General features: G+C 33.4%; 1 protein-coding gene across 1 annotated transcript in view; it reads right to left on the reverse strand.

Annotated features, from left to right (window-relative positions):
• Positions 1-20,836, reverse strand: part of STRN3 (striatin 3) — a 122,431-nt gene that overhangs the window by 26,700 nt on the left and 74,895 nt on the right. The window contains exons 6-9 of the mRNA XM_037741732.1: positions 18,104-18,233; positions 16,782-16,923; positions 10,806-10,916; positions 443-583 (exon numbers count right to left, since the gene is read on the reverse strand). Of these exons, the coding sequence (XP_037597660.1) occupies positions 443-583; positions 10,806-10,916; positions 16,782-16,923; positions 18,104-18,233 (524 nt within the window). The remainder of the gene's footprint in view (positions 1-442; positions 584-10,805; positions 10,917-16,781; positions 16,924-18,103; positions 18,234-20,836) is intronic.

Genomic DNA, 20,836 nt, shown 5'->3' on the forward strand with positions numbered 1-20,836 from the left:
AAAAAAAAAAAAAAAATTCAAGCACAATGCCTGGCACCATAGTTGTCATCTAGTAAGTGGTAATTATTATTAGTTGCTAAATTTAAGCAGTAAGATAAAATGAGTTGTTTTTCCATATGTATTATTTTAAGTTTGTTTTTGTAAATTATTTTCCCGTTACTAGATCTGTAGCTAAAATTACATTTAAGAAAGTGCTCTGAATTTACCTGTGATGGAAACAACTCCTGCTCACATTAAAAATAGAAACAAAATATAAAGAAATAGAAGCCAGAAATTTCAAAATCCCTAAACAATTATATCAAGAGCTTGCCCAACACCTTCTCTAAAGATCATATAAAATGATCATCAGCATTTTAAACAGTAGCCTAGTTGCAATATTAAGATGTGATCTGGATTTAAGGTCTTCTGCAATGTAAATAAACATGGTAGCTAAATTTTGTACCTTCCTCTGCTCTTGCACCTTCATGATCAGTCATTCTAGTAGAGGCTGACCTAGACTGATTAATGATTCCTGAAGGGATGTGGGGCAGCTCATCATCTCCCAGATCAGCTATCATGTCGTAGAGTTTTGTCCTGTTGGCCCCTGTAAATTAATGTCAGCAGTAGAGGTTCATTTAATGGCTACCGCTTGACTTGCCAGCAGCCTTTAAAACCAATTTATTAACAAAACAGACTATCAAGAAGTCCCAGTTATTAAAACACCAGAAAAATTAAAGATGTCTTCCATTTTCCATACCATCCCCCAAAACACACTGAGTTTAAATATTTTCAATATTCACTATTTCTGTGGAGACATATGTCTCTCTCTAACGATACACATATATTACATACATATATCTCCATAGACTACAGAGAGTTCTTTAACGTTCTGTAAGCTCACAGACATGGAAGGTATCATTAAAACAAAGGAAAATTTTGGTGTTTAAGGTTAACATTTACCAGTGTAAAGAATAAAACAAGGGCTTATCAACATAATTCACTGTTTAAAAATGTTAACAAAGGAATAAGCAAAAATAGTTTTTATGAGGGTGCAACAAACAATTAACTTTACCTGGTGTTTCCATGGATATTTTCCTGCCATGTTAGCCCAAATTTGTCATTAACAAATCAACCCAAATTTCTTTCAAAATGTTTTTTTCACTTTTCCCAAATCTGAAAAATCTGATTTATCCATAAGATCTCTGAGTTTCTCATAATGATATGAAAATTCAACACTGTCATGAGCCATAAATATAAGGGAAGAATTTTGGCTGTTGCCTGGATAATTCAGGCCAAAATATATGAAACTCAAAAGCTCTGTAGTATTGTGGAATATTCTTTAACTTTGAATTTTAGAAATGGCAGAATAATTTATTTTCAATCATATATTTTGAAAGAAAAGTTTTAAGAATGTCAGAAAAAATACTTTGAAAAGACAATGCTTTATAATCTACATAAGGTTAAAAAAAATAAAATAGGTAAGTCCAAGGTCAATCATTATGACCTTATATTTACTAACAACAACATTAATGGGTGAATTCGACTGCTATATATTTTTAAGTGCACCGTGGCTATTTAAGTATAAGTAACTCTAAGAACTATTACTCATCTATGTATCCTTAACAAAATGCCAAGCAATTAGATAGTAAAACTTAGTGGAAATAGGTGGACTTTTACACATTTATCGATCCTATTTTGCAGTAATTCCTAACTTCTTAGAAATGCTTAAACAACTCTACTTCTGGATTGGGGAATATGTTACATAGCCTGAATTTCCTAAATAATAATAATTTAAAAACTCAGTGTTATCTGAGGGCTTCCTCCCACAGTGAAATGACCGTAAACAAATTCTCTAACAAAAAACTGTCAACTGGATGTCCAACTACCAACTAAATTCAATGTAAAAGAAAATAAACATCATCATTTCTTGCAAAATAGCTCCCTTTGTAACTTTCCCACCTGTATGACTACCACCACCATTTATTTAATTTTGGTTCTTAAAATTTTGCAACCATATTTAAATTCTTCTTCAACTTGTAAAATTGTAAAAAGGTGGGGGCTGTTTTTAAAAAGAACCTTCCTTTAAAGTATTCTCCAAGTTTATCTCTTTCTCTCTATTGACTTTAATCAAGGCTTTCAATCTTATGAATTACTATAAGTTTCCTAATTGTTTTTTCTATCTCCAAGCTCCATTTATCTTCAATCACATTCATAATACTACAACTAAACTAATTTTCCAAAATTATCACATTTATTACATCTCCTTTCGCTTAGAAACCACAAGTAGTACTTAAAAACTCTTTGGATCAAAGTTAACTAAAATCATGTACTTAACCTTGCAAGTGCTTCATAATCTGATCCTATTTTTTCTATCCCATCTTATCTTTTAACTCCCTTCATTTTCCAGTCAAAACGTTTCCATATAGTTTCAGTGTTCACTGAGATTACTTCTGCCATATTTTGTCGTAGCTGTCCTCACCCATTCTCAGAAAGGTGAGAATACTTTCTACACACACACTCACTCTCTCTCTCCCTCCCCCAATCTTCTAACACAAACCTCAGTCTATCCACATGCTACCCATTCCTCCACACCAGTTCCATCTCTTCTGTAAAGCTTTTGTTGATCTTTCCCCGTTCTCTTATTTATATGTAACATAAAATGCCTTTAATAAATATTACCTTGTAAATAATTTCATTATATGATAGCTAATGTGAAACATAAATGCTCGACAGAAAGTTTTGTTACAGATAATGTAAAGTCATAATCTTTCTGTACACATGAACTGGGAGATAGAGGGAAAGAAATTAGGAGCTGTTATGAAAGCTACTTTTCAAACTGAGGATCCCAAATTATATAATATTTTATGTAAAATAGCCTCTATGCGACACAGTGCCAAGTTGAGGAAAAAAATGGAACTTCCCTGCTCTAATCCTAGTTTCTCAAAAGCTGCCAAAAGATGAAAGCAGATTTCATAATTAGCAGTCTTAACTCTATTGTGTAGAACATCTTTTTTTTCTTTTTCTTTCTTTCTTTTTTTTTTTTTTTTTTTGTTGCTCAGGATGGAGTGCAGTGGTACGATCTCGGCTCACTCACGGCAACCTCTGCCTCCTGCGTTCAAGCAATTCTCCTGCCTCAGCCTCCTGAGTAGCTGGGATTACAGGCGTCCACCACCACACCCGGCTGATTTTCTATTTTTAGTAGAGATGGGGTTTCACCAGGTTGCCCAGGCTGGTCTCGAACTCCTGACCTCAGGTGATCGACCAGCCTCAGCCTCCCAAAGTGCTGGGATTACAGGCATGAGCCACCAGGCCTGGTCAAGCATCTTGCAACTGTAAATTTAATGTCTTTGTTTTCTTTCTAAACCTATCCAATATTCTAAACATAATAAATGCAACAAAACAACTTCAAATAAAAAGTCTGAAGTCTTATTAACAATAATGAGAAAACTGTAGCAGTATAACAGAATACTAGACAATATTAATATCAATATTTAAAGGCGTATTTGAAGATGCATTAAACACTAATTAAAAACTGAAATTTACAGAAGTACAAATACTTGTTCTAATTCTTACAGCAAGGAAAACTTGAATGCAGTGACACAAACATGGCTCTCTGCAGCCTCAAGTTCCTTGGCTCTTGACCTTCTGGACTCAAGCGATCCTTCTACTTCAGCATGCCCAGGAGCTGGGACCACAGGCATGCACCGCCATGCTTGGCTAATTTTTTAAAAACTTTTGTAAAGACAGGGTCTCACCACGTTGTCCAGGCTGGTCTTAAACTCCTAGGCTCAGACAATCCTCCTACCTTGGTCTCCAGAGTAGCTGGAACCACAGGTATGCACTATTATACCCACCTAATTTTTGTATTTTATATTTTTGTAGAGATGGTCTCACCATACTGCCCAGCCTGGTACTAAGCTCCTGGAGTCAAGCAATCCTCTCTCTTAAGCATCCCAAAGTGCTAGGATTGCAGGCATGAAGCCACTGTGCCCAGCTAGGAAAACTTTCCTACTACTATGAATACAACCCACCTACCTCTTAACAAATACAAAGTCCTATATAAATGCATAATCCTCTAAATAGACTACAACACAATGAAAAACATGCTAATTATGCCTTGTGTAAGCCAAACTATAGACTACTGTTACATTTTCAAATTCCACTCACACACACACACACTCATGCCATGAAATTTATCTTCCTATGCCCTCTATAAGTAAAATAGTACTTTTGAATAAATCTAACATTTTCCATTTCTCAAATGAGCCCTCCCTTTGTTCATCAACTTTTATATTCTGAAGCAAAACTAACTGTAGTAGGCAAACAATCTGGAAAAGATAAGCTTATTTTAGCATGAAAATTTACTTAAGTCATGTTTGCTAGATCTGTTCTATTTTCTACTGTTGTAACTAAAGTTTTCACATGACAACTGTTCGTCTTAAATAAATATGAGATCACAATAATAAGAAAAAATAACTTCAACTGCAAAGTGAGTCTTTGGTTTTAAAAAGTGCACTGATTAAAGAGTATCAATCTGATACATTCTGATCCTAGGCAAAATACCTAAGTTATTTTCTTGAAAAGAAAGAAAAAAATCCTGAGTTAAAGGACACGAATAGTTTGTTTTAAAATTGTGAAATTAAAGCCAGAAACATAAAACCACATTCCTAGGTAAAAATAGTATCTCTTTGCTACAAAATAATTTTTTGTCTTTGAGGCAGGAGAGAGAATGTAACTATTCTGTGGGCTCTTGGAATTAGTACTATCTGCTAAATGGAAGTAGCTTAATCATAACAAATAATTTGTAGTGTAAGCAAAAAAAAAAAAATAGGCTTTTTAAAAAACCTATTGTAAGAGTAATTTCTTCTTAAAGGTATTCAAATGCCTAATTTTGAATATGTGGCTTGAAGTCATACTTTAAAAAACTGTATTTCCTCGTGACATGTTTTCTTGGATCTAGAAAAGGAAATGACAATATAAAACTGTAAAAATAAAAATTAGAAAATGATTCAGGGCAGCTTACTTACAATTTACATTAAAACAAACTGAAAAAGTTAAAAGACTTCCTGCTTTTCTAATGTACTGATAATCAAGCCAGGAGATACATAGCAATTCTGAAACACCAGTAAAGGAAAGAAGGGAGATGGCAAAAAATCATATTCTATACACAGAAAAGACAGAAAAGTCAGCATAAACCAGAATAATTAGGAAAATTAAGGAAAGTCCATCCACTGAGAACCAGGACTAAAAACATACATATTCCCAAAATGTGAATTTTTAAAATGGGGAACATCTTTTGAAGACAAGAAATGAAATAATCTTTTATTGGTAAGTTTAAATTGTATAGGTATAATATAGCTTAACAGTAACAGGCTATAATAACAGCTCCTATAAAAGGAAAATTACATTATTATAATCCACAGTTTAACCTTTCCATGTTGAAAAGGAGTGACAAATATCAAAGTCTTAAAAGATTTTTAGCTGCTCTGTCTTATTCTAACTACAACCTCCATATTTCAGATGCTTTGTTCACTGTGTGATTTTTAATCATTACTGGTTTGTATGTTTTTACTAAGATATAAAATGCAGCACAAATGGAGACCTTAAAGTTAGAAAAATGCTACCAACATTTTTACAAAAGATTAATTCAGAACATTCCTTCACACTCCTCCCAAATTACAGAAAACATATTAATTATTAAAAAGTGAAAGAAAACTGAGTTTTAGCTTAGATATTAGTATTGCATCAATGTTTACTTCCTGATTCTCATGACTGTACTGTGGTCATATACGAGAATGTCTTTGTATAAATATATGCTAATTTATTTAAAGAATACCATGTCTACAACTCAGTTTTCTGAATTATTCCCAAAAAAAAAAAACTGAAAAACAAAAAACAAAAGTTTTCACCCTATTGGCCAGGCTGGTCTTGAACTCTTGACCTCAGGTGATCTGCCCGCCTCGACCTCCCAAAGTGCTGGATTACAGATGTGAGCCACCACACCTAGCCTCATGCCTCAAATCTTAACGCTTTGGGAAGTTGACGTGGGACAATCACCTGAGGCTAGAAGTTTGAGACGCACCTGGGCAACATACAGAGATCCTGTGTATTAAAAAATTTAAAAATTAGCCAGGCATGGTGGTTCACACCTGTGGCCCCAGCTACTTGGGAGGCAGGAGTGGGAAGATTGCTTGAGCCCAGTAGTTTGAGATTTCAGTGAGCTACGATGTGCTACTACACTACAGCCAGGGCAGCAGAGTGAGACCCTGTCTCAAAAAACAAATTAAAAAAAAATATATATATTTACAGAAAGGAAAGGGAAAAGCAAGTGTGGTAAAGTGTTAACATGTGGTGGATAACCTGGGTGAAAAGTATATGAAATTCTCTGTACTATTCTCACAAAATTTTCTTAAGTCAGAAATTATGTCAAAATAAAAAGTTAAATGGAAAAGAAAGCTTAACCCTTTGAAGCCTGAAATCAAAATAAGTGCATCAGCCCTCTTTAGTTTCATGGTCTTGACTCTTAGAGTATTAATAAGATAAAGTACATCTCAATTATATTGTATATCTCACTTAGTAAGAAGGAAATACTGAAGTGGGTCTACACTCCAAGACAAGGCTGTCACTTTTAATCCCTTTTCCTCTTGCCTGGGTGGGGGAAAAAAAAGAAGGATGGGATAGAGTGAACAAGCTGGAAGACACAGAAACTTTAACTTAGCACTTGATTTTAGAAGGCTTTCCATTTAAAAGTCAAATCTTGAATGAGTCTTTACAAAGTTAAAAAGTCAGCATTCTTGCCATTTTTCTCTTTCCCTTCCAAAAAAAAAAGAGAAAAAGACTGGATTACATCTGCTGATTCCATACGGTAAAGTTAGCAAATAGTTTTCTTCCCTTTAAGAAGTTGAGGTGAAAAAAATCTGTAGAAGCTTAGTGCTAATCTAGTAGGTGTGAATTACTAACAAATTCTGGAATAAAGAAAAAAAAATCAAGATTGGTAAATGTATACAAGTTTACGTTTACGTAGGTAGAATAAGTTCTGGTTCTGTAACACAGTAGGGTGACTATAGCTAGTAATAATGTATTCTATATTTCAGGGTAGCTAGAAAAAAGGATATTGAGTGCTGTAACCACAAAGAAATGAATATCCTAACTACTCTGATTTTTATCATTATTCAATGTATTAAAACATCACACTGTATCCAAAAAACATTCATTTATAATTATGTGTCATTTGTAAGATAAAAAAATTTTTTTTTGTGAGACGGAGTCTTGCTCTGTCGCTCAGGCTGAAGTGCAGTGGTGTGATGTTGGCTCACTGCAACCTCCGCCTCCCAGGTTCTAGCAATTCTGCCTCAGTCTCCTGAGTAGCTGGGATTACAGGTATGTACCACCACGTCCAGCTAATTTTTTTATTTTTTGGTAAAGGCAGGGTTTCACAATATTGGTTTCAAACTCCTGACCTTGTGATCCACCCACCTCGGCCTCCCAAAGTTCTGGGACTGCAGGAGTGAGTCGCCATTTTAAATTTCTTTTAAAATTTTTTTTAAAAGAAATCAATAAAAAAAAAAAAGAAATCAAAAGGCAACAGATAATTATTCTAACGTATACAAAGCTAAATAAGAATAATATTAGAATAATAACCAACATGGGTTAGATAATAAAAATGCTAAGAAATTCATGAATTACCTTTTCATTTAAAATTATAGCTTATTAATAACATGATGAGCTATTTGAATGAAGATCATTCGAAGTCTGTGATCCAAAAAAAAAAAAAAAAAAAAAAAAAAAGTTTTTGTTTTCTTAAATTCTATCTTCATGCCAAGGATTCAGAGCCAACATTTTCAAATTGAATTCTGTATTCAAGAGCAAAAAGTTTTTAATTTACAAAACTCCATAAGGGAAGTATAAAAAATAAACATAATTTATTTCTTAATTATCTTTCCTGAGACACTCTGCTAAAGACCTTATCCCTATATCTACTTATGTTAGTAGCCTCAAAGACAGTAATATTTATGAAAATGTTTAAAATAAGAAACAAATCTACAGTTTAACTAATGGAGGCGAGGTTAAATCCACAAAAATATTTTAGATGACTATGAAACATTACGAAATAAAGAATGAGTTAAATTACAACAATAATACTCTAGCTAAAATATTAAAAAGGAAGTGCTATGTATAAAGACTTTTAAGAAAAGATGGATGAATATATACCAAATAACCAGTAAGTCTCTGAGTGGTAGGATTGCAGGTGATTTTCACTTTATAGTTTTTCTTTATATTCCTATGTACTTCTCATCTGAATAATAAGCATGTGTTATTTTTATGATTATATAAGCAAAGTTCATTTTTTTTGAAAAAATAGATATGAAATCAAAATTAAAGTGGAATGGGCTGAATAACAGAATACATTGAGACATGAAAGCCTTAAGTTACGAATCTGGGGTCTCCAGATACTGATGCAATCAAAGAAGCCCTCTTTCATCTCTTTGACATACTGGGTTCCTTTCTATTGTTTTGAAAGAAAAAAAATCACAAACATATACAAAGGAATTATTTGTTGACATAAAGTGATGTTTTCTATGACGGCGGTAGGCAAATTATAATATTATGTGTACTAAGCTCCAATTTAAAAAAACATAAGGACAAGCAGGGTGGCTCATGCCTATAATTTAACACTCTGAAAAGCTGAGGTGAGAGAATGGCTTGAGCACAAGAGCTCGAGACAAGCTTGGGCAATACAGAGAAACTCTGCCTCTACAAAAATTTTTTTAAAAATAAAATATTAGCCAGGTGTGGTGGTATGTGCCTGTAGTCTCAGCTACTCAGGAGGCTGATGTGGGAGGATACTTTGAGGACAGGAGAGTTTGAGGCTATATTGAGCTATCTATCTGCACTATTGCACTCCAACCTGGGTGACAGATCGAGACTTTGTCTCTAAAAAAATTTTGTATGAGGAGTTAAAAATTCAGCTTTAGTTTGTCTAATATTTCTTAAACATACTTTTTATAATTAAAAATTTTTTAGAAAAATTTAAAAGCAACAACTAAAAAAGACCTTGAATTGACTGCTATCTTATTTCTAGACCTCAAAAAGATATAGGTGTAGTCATAGTCTGAGGGGGAAACGGAATACTTCTATTTTAAATTAGAAGCAACATTATCTAACATTTCAAAAGAAATCTTCAGCAGATTAAGTCAGTTTATGATACTATATATAAAAAAAACGCACTATTAAAATAAACTACTTTCTTTTTTAAAAAAAAAAAAAACCCTAGGCTAGGCACCGTGGCTCATGCCTGTAATCCCAGCACTTTGGAAAGCCAAGGTGGGCAGATCATGAAGTCAGGAGATCGAGACCATCCTTGCTAACATGGTGAAACCCTGTCTCTACTAAAAACAGAAAAAATTAGCCTGGCGTGGTGGCACAGACCTACAGTTGCAGCTACTCAGGAGGCTGAGGCAGGAAAATTGCTCAAACCCAGGAGGCAGAGGTTGCAGTAGGCTGAGATCACGCTACTGCACTCCAGCCTGGGCAACAGAGAGAGACTCAAACAAACAAACAAACAAAAACCTAAAATTCTAATGTCATTTTGTCTATTCTAAAATAGTCAATCATGCAAATAAACTTTTATACTCAACATGCTTGAATTATAGGTAAATGATGTTAGCAACTAAACATAACCCCAGCTCAGTATCAAATGTTTTTAAATACAACAAGCAGTTCACTGTATAGTATTTTAATTCACATGCAATAACAAAAGCTATCATAAAGTTATAAAAGAAAATTTTCTAACGGGTGAAATCCCCAAAACCTCACATATTAGCCTTCACAAAAAATGAAATCACTCAAAAAATATTTTATTGAGGAAATTCGCACACTTTTCCATTACACCTGCCATTTTACATATGAATGTATGTCACCAAAGAAACATAAAAGAATGTCTATATTGTTTTTGCCTTTTTCCTCAAACTATTTTCTGCTTTATACAGTCAAAATGTTAGACTAGCAGGAGTCAACGGCCAGTTCAAAACAGATCCAAAATATAAGTTTCAAGTTTCTCCAGTTAATAGTCATACATCTGAAGATATTTTTCATGTGGCAACTTCTAAGTTTGTTTCACCGAATGGAAGTGAATCGCTTGAGAGAAGTGTTATAGCTGATTTATACTTTTAATAAATACATTGGTTAATATACAACATAATGAAAAATACATCCAGGCACCAAGACATCCAGCAATGACTAAACAAACCCTACTGTCACCACTGCCTTCCCACTCCTGGTCTCCTGCACCACAGTAGCCAAAAAATACTACCCAAGAGATTCTTTTGGCTGCTGTTGTTGTTTGCGGTTGAACTGCAGAGAATTGCTCTTCAACTGCAAACAACAGAAAGCAAAAAATATAGAAAGGGCTAAGGATTCCCGAACTAAGAAATGTAACCTGGATATGAGTTGTTTATAACTATACTCTATGTATCAAAAATGGAGAAATTTATACTTTTCTCCCTTTTGAACAAATTTTTATTAAGTTTTTATTCCAATGCCCATATTCCTAACAATTTGATAAAGTTTTTAAAGCTTAAAAACAATCCTCAAAATCATCCCTTCTCCCTTCCCATATATTTTAAATGGTTTTCTACTTGATCAAATAACATCCTAAATTATATACAAACAAATTTCAATTATACAACAGACAAAGTTTAAAGTTAGTTGCCCCCTTTACGAAACAAAAAAAATTAAGTTACACCAAAAAAAAAATAACAGAATTGAAGAATTTTTTCTCAATTATTGGTAACACAAAAATTATAATAGTCAGAATCTGCACTTACTCTTCACCCCTTTCTTCCCCTTTCGTTCCTTCTTGTACTGTTCCTTCAGTTTACTTATTAGTCCCTGGTCTACATCCCAAACCTCAGCAGTTGGGGAGAGGTCATCTTTATCTACATGCAGCATATTATTAAAAGAAAAAAAATCAGCAGTTGGCAATGCAAGCTGTTGGCAGTAAACTGTTATAGCTTTACATAATCATAATAAAATGTACTAATAGCATATATTCAAAATACTTTAAAGGTGCAGTCTCAGTTCTGGTATTCACAACTCAAACTCTAAATGCCCAAGTCATAAGTCTCTAAACATTTAATACCGACAGTTAAATGGTGCTTCATTTTTATGAACCACAAATTTGAAGGTTATTATTCATTCAATGGACTGACATTAGAAATCTAATGTTATAAAAATAGATCACTGCATCTTTATAAAAATGTTAATAAAAAATATTCAGCCAGCATCATAAAAGCAAATGAATGAAATACATGCGAACTACTTGGAAAAGTGCAAGCTAGAAAGTTAAGTGCTGTTTCATTGATGAAAATATTCATGCACCTTCTGTCATACTGATTCTGCATGCACAGGATTAACTGTACTAATGGAGAGGCATTCTAGTCCAATATAATACATACATATAGTTCAAAAATACAATGTCTTGAATAATCCATACAAAGCATTCAGAGAATCCCACCTCTGCCCCCACCCACCCAAATAGTTCAACATCTCATTACCTTCTTCCATTCGTCTATAACTAAGATTAGCAAAAAAAACAAAACAAAACAAAAAACAAAAACACAAAAAAACAAAACTCAAATTCCACTGAAGAGTTTTTTTAGAAATGATTTCTTTTTCAGGATAAAAGTAGTGATCAGCATGGAGAAGTGAAAACATATATTGCTGTACATCTGCTAAAGATACGTCAGCTATTTTAGCTGAATAGTAAATCCACATTTAACTAAATACTCGTGCCTGAGAAAAATTTACTCATGGTAAACTAGAGGAAAAACAGCACTAAAAAGAGGGAACATAAAAATAATTAAGTCTTCGAGAATTATTTTAAATATTGAGGGTTTTCCCCTACTTTGTGTGGTTTTAAAACAGCCATGTCATTAGGAAGTTTAACACTGTGACTTGTTAAGTTTTTGATAACTCAGTATATTCTGGCTCACAAAGTTTTGTAAGAGCCACCCTAGGCCTCACTGACTTAATCTATAAAGTAGACATAAAAAGCCTTTCTTTTCCTTTATAGATTGTTTTATGTACCAAACTTAAAAAACTCTCATATTTTAATGGCACACAGAAATGCAAATATTTACTGTACCTTGAGTTTTTCCTGCTACAATTGTCGTAAGTTTTTCCCTGATGGTTATCCTACCTATGATCACAGGTGGTCAGTATGCAAAAAACTAAATCCTAAGCTTTAAATCAACTTGCTAACTTGAATTACTTGAAACTAGGTTACTCAAGACCAAAACTCACACGTAAGGTTATCTGTCAAATCCACAAATTGTAATGCTGTTTGTAATACAGTTTTAAAGAGAAAATTCACTTTACTCAATTCACATGTATTTAAATCATGAAGTTTCCTGAAAACTACGCTGCATAGGACTCCTTCTGTAAACTTACTGAATATACCAAAAAAAACCCCCGGAATCTCAACAATTAATCATTTGCACTCATCTTAATGAAGTTAACAATTCTTAATTTCAACTACTTAAAGCAAGACAAATTGATACATTTTGAGCAAATATTTTCTAAACCTCATAGAGACCAAAAAACCTTAAGTCATACAAAGTTTATATAGGAAATTAGATACAACAGAAAAATTTAGCAAGAGCCAAACAGTTTTCTAAAAGATCTATGTAGAGAGAAAAACACTGTGTATAACTCTAACTATAGTTGACAAAGAGAGTGGAGTGAAATTGCATAGGGAATAAAATAAGGATAAGCTTAAGGAAAAAAATACTTGCAAGATAATCTCAAATCTAGAAAACAAAAGTAAATTTAGGCAGTGCAAAGAACAGGCTGGTGAATGCATATGTGCACAAACAACATCCTGAAACTTGCCTGGTAAGTAACAGCTGATTTGATATTGCTTATAACAAATAGATAAGAGCAAAAGGGAAGAGGCAGCATAATCTTCTACATATTAATCCTGTTTTTAAAAAATCTAGGGGGAAAAAAATACCAAGAAATGAGGTTGAATCATTTACAGTAACTTTTTTGTCTAAAAGAAAACACAAATATGCATAAAAAAGTTGACTCCTGACAGCTCAAACCCACAAAAACATGAAATTCTATTATGGTAATTCTGATTACCAAAGCAGAGGAATTACACAAATCTATTAACTGTAGCATAAATTTATTACTAACTTTATGCAAATAATCTCATACTTTATCCATTATGCTTAAGTACAAACATTCATGTGATAACTGTATTTTTGTACTTCTATAAATCTCTACAAATCACAGTTTCAAAGGCAGGAGACAATAAATGAACAATTTTAAAATGTCTAGTCTCCATGAAATAAAAAGCAAAATAAAAATCCCAACTACTGTTTTTGATAACAAGAAGAATGAAAAATTACTAATATTAAACTCAGACTAATATAGATGACAGTGAAAAGACCATTTAAAAACTTGCTAAAAGGCAGTGGTTTCGTAAATAAAAAAATTCAAAGTCAGAGATAACAAAGTTATTTGTTGACTGCTAATACACAAAATAAAAATCAGATTCTCTAATGTGAGTAAGTACTGGAGTATGTTTCATTAAGACAAGACTTATTTAAAAAAAAAAAAACAATCAGTGTTCTTTTACCCAATAATTTAAATCTGGGCAGTAGCTCACACCTGTTATCCCAGTACTTTAGGAGGCCATGGGGGGTGCATCACCCGAGGTCAGGAGTTGAAGACCAGCCTGGCCAACATGGTGAAACCCTGTCTCTACTAAAAATACAAAAATTAGCCAGGTCTATAATCCCAGTTACTCTGGAGGCTGAGGAAGGAGAATCACTTCAATTCGGGAGGCAGAGGTTGCAGTGAGCCAAGAATGTGCCATTGCACTCCAGACTGGGTAACAGAGTGAGACTCTGTCTCACCAAAAAAAAAAAAAAAAAAAAAAAAAAAAAAAAAAAAAAAAAAAAAAAAAAAAAAAAAAAAAAAAAAAAATCTAAATGCTACCACTTTCCTATTTATAAACGTATTCAATTTTTTAGCAAATAAATTTCATAAATATAAGACTGCTTGCATATTCATCTTCTTTGCTTTGGAAAAAATGACTATGACATCTTGTTGAGTAGAAATAATGAACTTTGGAAACAGTGCATAAATCACTTGACAGTTTTCATTTCTTTTAGAAAAAAAAAAAACTATTTGAACCATCTTGTACTTAAGTTATTTTCCTTCATCGAGAACTTAAAATGTCTTAAAGATGGTATTTCCATCTTGTCTGGAAGATATTTTTTCAATTACTTCTGCTTACACAGGAGACACAGGCACTGTCAAATATTGACAATAAAAAACAAAGTATTGAAAGTTGTCTTAAAACAAACTCTGCTCTACAATCTCAAAAGTCTTCAGACAGAAGGATCAATCAGTTGTACGTAATATGGAAACTATTATCAAAGAAATAATGCCATTCCATATAAATTAAATTCCTGAATTTTTTCTTTATCCTTTGACTAAACTGCTAGCAACTTGAGGCTAAGGAAACAGGAATGAATTTGTGTCAAGATTTAGCTAAAGAGATACTCAATAAATTATTTTGATCATTTTCTTTTTAATGAAAATAATCTAAATGTGCATCACAGGGCTCTGGTTAAATAAAATTATAGCACATTATTGACAGAATATTATGAAGCTATTAAAAACGATGCTGACTGGGTGTGGTGACTCTTGCCTGTAATCCCAGCACTTTGGGAGGCCAGCAGGCAGATTGTTTGAGTCCAGGAGTTCAAGACTAGCCTGAGCAACATGGACAAACCCCGGCTCTACAAAAAAAAAAAAAAAATGTAAAAATCAGCCAGGTGTGGTCACACGCCTGTGGTCTCAGTTATTGAGGAGGCTGAGGTGGGAGGACCCCTTGAGCCTGGGAGGCGAAGGTCACAGTGAGTCGACTGCACCACAGCACTCCAGCCTGGGCAACAAGGAGAGACCCTGTCTCAAAAAAACCAAAAAGCGCTACAGAAGAACCATGTATTAAGTGAAAAGTGTGCATTACAAATCAACATTTAGCAAAATCCTTTGTTAACTAAGTAAATATATATACATATACTTATAAAAAAATTCATCTTCTCATGTATTTGTAGCTTCTAAGTTTTCTAAAACATGCTTCTATTACAAAATAATTATATATTTATATAATTATAAAACAATAAGAAAAAAACAATACTTTTGAGATTACTGGAAAAAGATAAGGTATTTCTGACACTGAATGCCTGCACAGATAAGCTAAAAGAAAAGTTAAATACTTTTACTGTTTCTCCTGAGCAATGCTGATTTTGAAGAAATGTACCCTTCTAAAACACAATCGTTTTCAAATAGTAAGTACAAAAATGTAGTCTACAAAGTAATTGTGGAGTTTTCCCATGTATTAAATTAATGTGTCTCTTCTATTTCCATTTAGGAAAAGAGAGAAGTGAAGGTCTGAAAATAATGCTTGAGAATTATAAAAAGAAAACCGGTGGCAAAATTCAAATCTTTTAAGTATTTGATTCATTTTTTATATCAAGATAATAAATGTATTATATATTAGGTTTATTCTCTCTTGCTATTAGCAATATTTGGTTTAAACACATAAATAAGGCATTTTCTAAAAACCCCAAATGTTTGCTATCAAAATAATTTTTAAAAAAAATCTAGTGATTATTCCTTTTCCTTGTAATTAAGCAAAGCTTTGATGTATTAAAATAACCTTCTCCAGGCCAGAAGCAATGGCTCATGCCTGTAATCCCAGCACTTTGGGAGGCCGAGGTGGGCAGATCACGAGGTCAAGAGATCGAGGCCATCCTGGCTAACAAGGTGAAACTTCGTCTCTACTAAAAATACAAAAATTAGCTGGGTGTGGTGGGGTGCACCTGCAGTCCCAGCTACTCAGGAGGCTGAGGCAGAATTGCTTGAACCCGGGAGCCAGAGACTGCAGTGAGCCGAGATCACACCACTGCACTCCAGCCTGGCAACAGAGCGAGACTGTCTCAGAAAAAAAAAAAAAAAAGTAATAACTTTCTCCAATAAAGCTCAGTAAACACACTTTGCTCCACCTACCAGACAACATGCTGATATTAAATGAGGATTGCATGAACGTATTTACTAGGAAAAACATAATGGACATCAGTTATTACCTTAAAATATTTTTTACACTTATTTTACTTCCTAATGGGGTTTTTAACTGTGTACAGATAAAGAATCGTTTTCTTTTAGTTATGCCTGAATCATTATTAGCATTATGTAACACTTCCAAAGTTTAGGCCCTAACATTTTACACACTGAATATTATAGGCAGTAAAGTTTAGTATCTTCACTAAATTGTGCTCAATATAGAGCTATAATTCAGGATTAGTAGCTTTGTTGCTTCTTAGTAATTAATCAGATAACACCATATAGACATACTGAGTTAAATCTTCCTAAATCTAGAATACCAAATTAAATAATGGGAATGTTTAAAACTGAATACATACATTTTAAAAAATCTATTAAAGAAAAAGAAAATGAATTTCCAAATTAATTAAATAGTTCAACTTTAAATCCAGACAAATTACAAAAATCTAAATCCACCAGAAGCCATATATATTAAGCAGTTTAGTCACTAAATGTAAATAAATTGGTACAAAATACCTTGTTATTATTCAACATCACCTCCCTTGCTCTCAGTTTAACTGCCACCATACACTCAGATACACACATTCCACATGTAATATTTTATAATAACTCATCATTAAAGGCTATATTTCCTCCCACCCCCTATTTCTTTATCACCTTACCCCATTCTGTGCCATCCCCCGAACTCCGTGCTTCTCCAGCTCCTTCACCATCTTCAGCAGTCACTAAAAAATCAAATTCTTTCAGTGCTTCCTCAGTATCAGGATCGTCAGTTAGGTCAGCAGCTAAACCTTCATTACCTATCTGTAAATAGAATATAAGCCAAGAATTACTTTTATTCTACATTAAAAAGGGATCCTTTAATATTGTCACATAACTATATTCACCCATTTTTAAATTACTTGGATCCAAAACTTTAGATTGCCCATGTAATTCACAAATCCCAAATTATACCTTAGATAAATGGTTCAACAGTGCTGTCCAAGATCGATCTAAGTAATATGGTACTAAAAATGGTTTAAGGGCTAATCATTAAGAACAGTTAGTCTCTTATAGTATATTCATAATTAGTCCTCCACTGAAGAACCAGTCACTTATTTGCATTCTGATATGTTATCTTGAATTGACCTCATAAATGGGAAACTGCAGGCTTAGTCCTTCATTCATAGAGATATGGCATAGTAACTACTTTAAGTTCATAACTGTGATTATTATAATAGTGCTTTACCTTCCAGAACAAAAAAAATAAAAAGGCTTAAAATCTCTATTCACCCAAATAGACTATAATACACATATAGAATATATCAAAAAACTGAAAGCTGATTTTGTAGACTGGAAACTTTTGTGGAACATTGTCATTTTTTCCCTTACATTACTGAAAAATCTCAAAGCACCAACAATTAGAACTACCCACATTTTTTATATGGTTGAAATACTGTACACTACTCTGGTAACTCACAAATGGACGATCAACTCTACTTTTGCTTCTATAGCTAGCCCCGCAAACCACTAAAATAGATAAGCCTGTTTCTTAGGTTATGAGCAAAAATAAATTTTTATTATTCGTTACTAAAGAACAAGAATGTCGAGACTTACTTATAATTCACAGATTACTCCCTCACCCAGGGTGGAAGTATTCCCACTGCAACTTCAGTTAATTTACCCCTTGTGTACTGTACAAGAAGAGACAGACTTCTACAGTGATTCTCAATTGTGGCAGAGGTGGAAAGGGGGTAGCTTTAAAAAGGTTTCAAAATCAACGGACTAGTCCTACAAAAACAAATCCTTTCTTGCCCATTTAGTGAATAATACAGCAAACAATAATTCCTACTGTATGTAATGCAAAAAGAGCTGAACACATAAAACCTTTAAGCAATATGTAAAATGAAGATGATCACTCCCAATGTAACTTAAGACATCTCAAAAATTTCTATTCCAACTACATGAATATATAGCTAATAAGAATATAAAATCGAATTCCTACTTTGTGTTTATTCATTCGATGTTTGTCTTTTCCTTCTGGGATGCCTTCAATCATGTCATTTTCCTCTTCTTCATCACTATCATCAGCATTTTCTAAGAAATTGAATGTCTCAAGAACATCACCAGAGGGCCTGTGGGAAGGAAAATAGATGAATCCAACTATTCCATCGTCTGGTTCTAATATTTCTTTCTGGTTCCTATTTTAAATCAATTCTTAAAGCTAGAGAGATTTGAATGACTACCTTCTGTCTGAGGACTTTATTCCAGAAAAAAAGTTTGAAAGATTCATGTTCTACGACTGAAATAAAAGTAACTATTCTCTGCTGTCTTTCTCCAAAGTTCATTGTCCAAAATACTTTAGGTAATTACTGCATCAAAATAAAATCCTATGGTATTAGGCACTCGAATTTATTATTAGTTCTCAAAATAAAGCCACCATAAGCAAATGAAACTTAGCATTTCTTTTAAGTACAACCTCTTACAGTTTAGCATAAATGTTTGAGGACTAAAACAGTAAATACCAAAGTTTAACAGGTGGGGCCAGGGACAGTGCTTCATGTAATCCCAGTACTTTGGGAGGTGAAGGCAGGAGGATCACTTGAGCCTAGGAGTTCAGGACCAAGACCAGCCTGGGCAACATAGTGAAATCTGTCTTCAAAAAAAATTAGCTGGGTATGGTGTCGTGTGCCTATAGTCTCAGCTACTCAGGAGACTGAGGCTGGAGGATCACTTCAGCCCAGGACATCGAGGCTGCAGTGAGCTATAGCTATACACTGCATTCCAGCCTGGGTGACAGAGCAAGACCCTGTCTCAAAATGAAAACAAAAAAATTTAAAAATAATTTATCAAGCAGCCCAGATTTAAATTTATAGTAAATCAGATATAAAACATCCCAATCCATTTCACGGCCTGTCATATCTAGAAGAAAGAACTCAAAATCTATTAAAGAAATACTTTTTAAGTCTTACAGAATCACTCATATAACAGGTAATAGGGACAGGCTTAACTAAATATTTTAACTAATTTGAGTTTCTCTATACACACACAAAAAAGGTTTTCATATAGCTGTTTGAATGTCTAACAATAAACGCAGCAACAAAACAATAAAGGCAGTAGAAAATTCAGCTGAACAATAACTTTCACCATGAAAAGTCTCTGCTCTGCCACTAAGTAGCTGCTTGAATTTGGCCAAACCATTTAAAACTTTGGCCTCAATTTCTTTACCTGTAAATCATGGGAGCTGAATTAGATTCTCAATGTCTTTACTAAGAGTACATGGTACCAAAAAGAAAAATCATATAAAACTCAGGGAGGGTTTTTGCCCCCCGCCCCCGATTGGTTGCCTCCATTAGTTCAAATTAGCATATAACACAATTCAGATTCTAGTCATCCCTTGGCTTCCATGAGGGATTGGTTCTGGGATACATACCTCCCCCTATGATGCTCAAGTACCTACATATATTCTCCTTATAGTATACTTTAAATCATCTCTAGATTATTTACAATACCAAATACAATGTAAATACTACATAAATAGGTGTCATACTGCATTTTTAAATTTTTATTTTATTTTTTGTCATTTTTTTTCAATGTGGTATTTTCAATCCATCGATGCAGAACCCACAGACAGAAAGGGTTCACTATATTTTTTAAAAAGCATTAACAAAGAGTTTTAATAGGTTGCACTATATCCCACCCAATCCAGCACAGTTTAAAGAAACTGTATAAAGACTGAATGTAGAAGGAGATGGTTTTTACAAATGCAAATTAGTAAAAACAACCACAAATCTACCAGAACAATATATACTTTCAGCTCAACATTTACAATATAACTTAGTATTTGGAGATTAAACGAAAGACAATGATGCACTTGATAAAATTAGCATATCAATAATAAAATAATTTAAAATAATTTTTTTTAAAGATATAAGATATTTAACTTTGAAAAATTAAGTACTGCTGCTCCTTGGATAGAAATTTCTGTCTCTAAAATGAGAGTTCCCCCTGTTTCCAGGTTATAAAAACTGCATTTAATCACAGCAATACATTTGCATGGCTTTAAAAGTCAAACAGAACACAAGCATAAAAGAAAGAATTGATGAATCAGATTTCGCCAAAATTATTAACGTTTTCTCTTTGAAAGATACTAAGAAAATGTAAAGAAAATCTGTAAATTGGGAAAAAATATTTGCAACTTACATTTGATGAAAAACTTGTGTCAACGGTATATAAAGAACTCTTAAGCCATTATAGTAACAAAACAATTAAAAATGGGGAAATATTTCAAATAGACATTGCATCATAATGATGGGTGGAATGTAAATAAGCATATGAACAGATGCTCAACATCATTAGTCTTTAGGGAATTGAAAATTAAAGGATCATAGACTGTGAAAGGTCTCAGGGTTTTCCCTGCCTTCAAGCTAACAACCTCATCTATCACTGTTTCATGAATCCTGAAATAAGTCATAAAATTGAGTCAGAGACAAGAATTCTACTCCTCAGGAGCACAGGAAGTAACAGGATGATAATGTTTGCTGAATTTCCTTTGCCCAAGTCCCACAAGGGTGGCAAGGAGGGGATTGGGTAGATGTTACACTTACAGTTTGTTTGAATCATAGCGGAGGAACTCTGGGCTTAGGGAACTTGAATCTTTATATTGAACAGTAAGCGTGACTTTCCAGAAGACTGTCTCTATCTTACAAGGTTGTTTGTTATATAAATATCCTTAAAT

Source organism: Cebus imitator, unplaced genomic scaffold (genome assembly GCF_001604975.1).
Source record: "Cebus imitator isolate Cc_AM_T3 unplaced genomic scaffold, Cebus_imitator-1.0 Scaffold104, whole genome shotgun sequence".
NCBI classification, from domain to species: Eukaryota; Metazoa; Chordata; class Mammalia; order Primates; family Cebidae; genus Cebus; species Cebus imitator.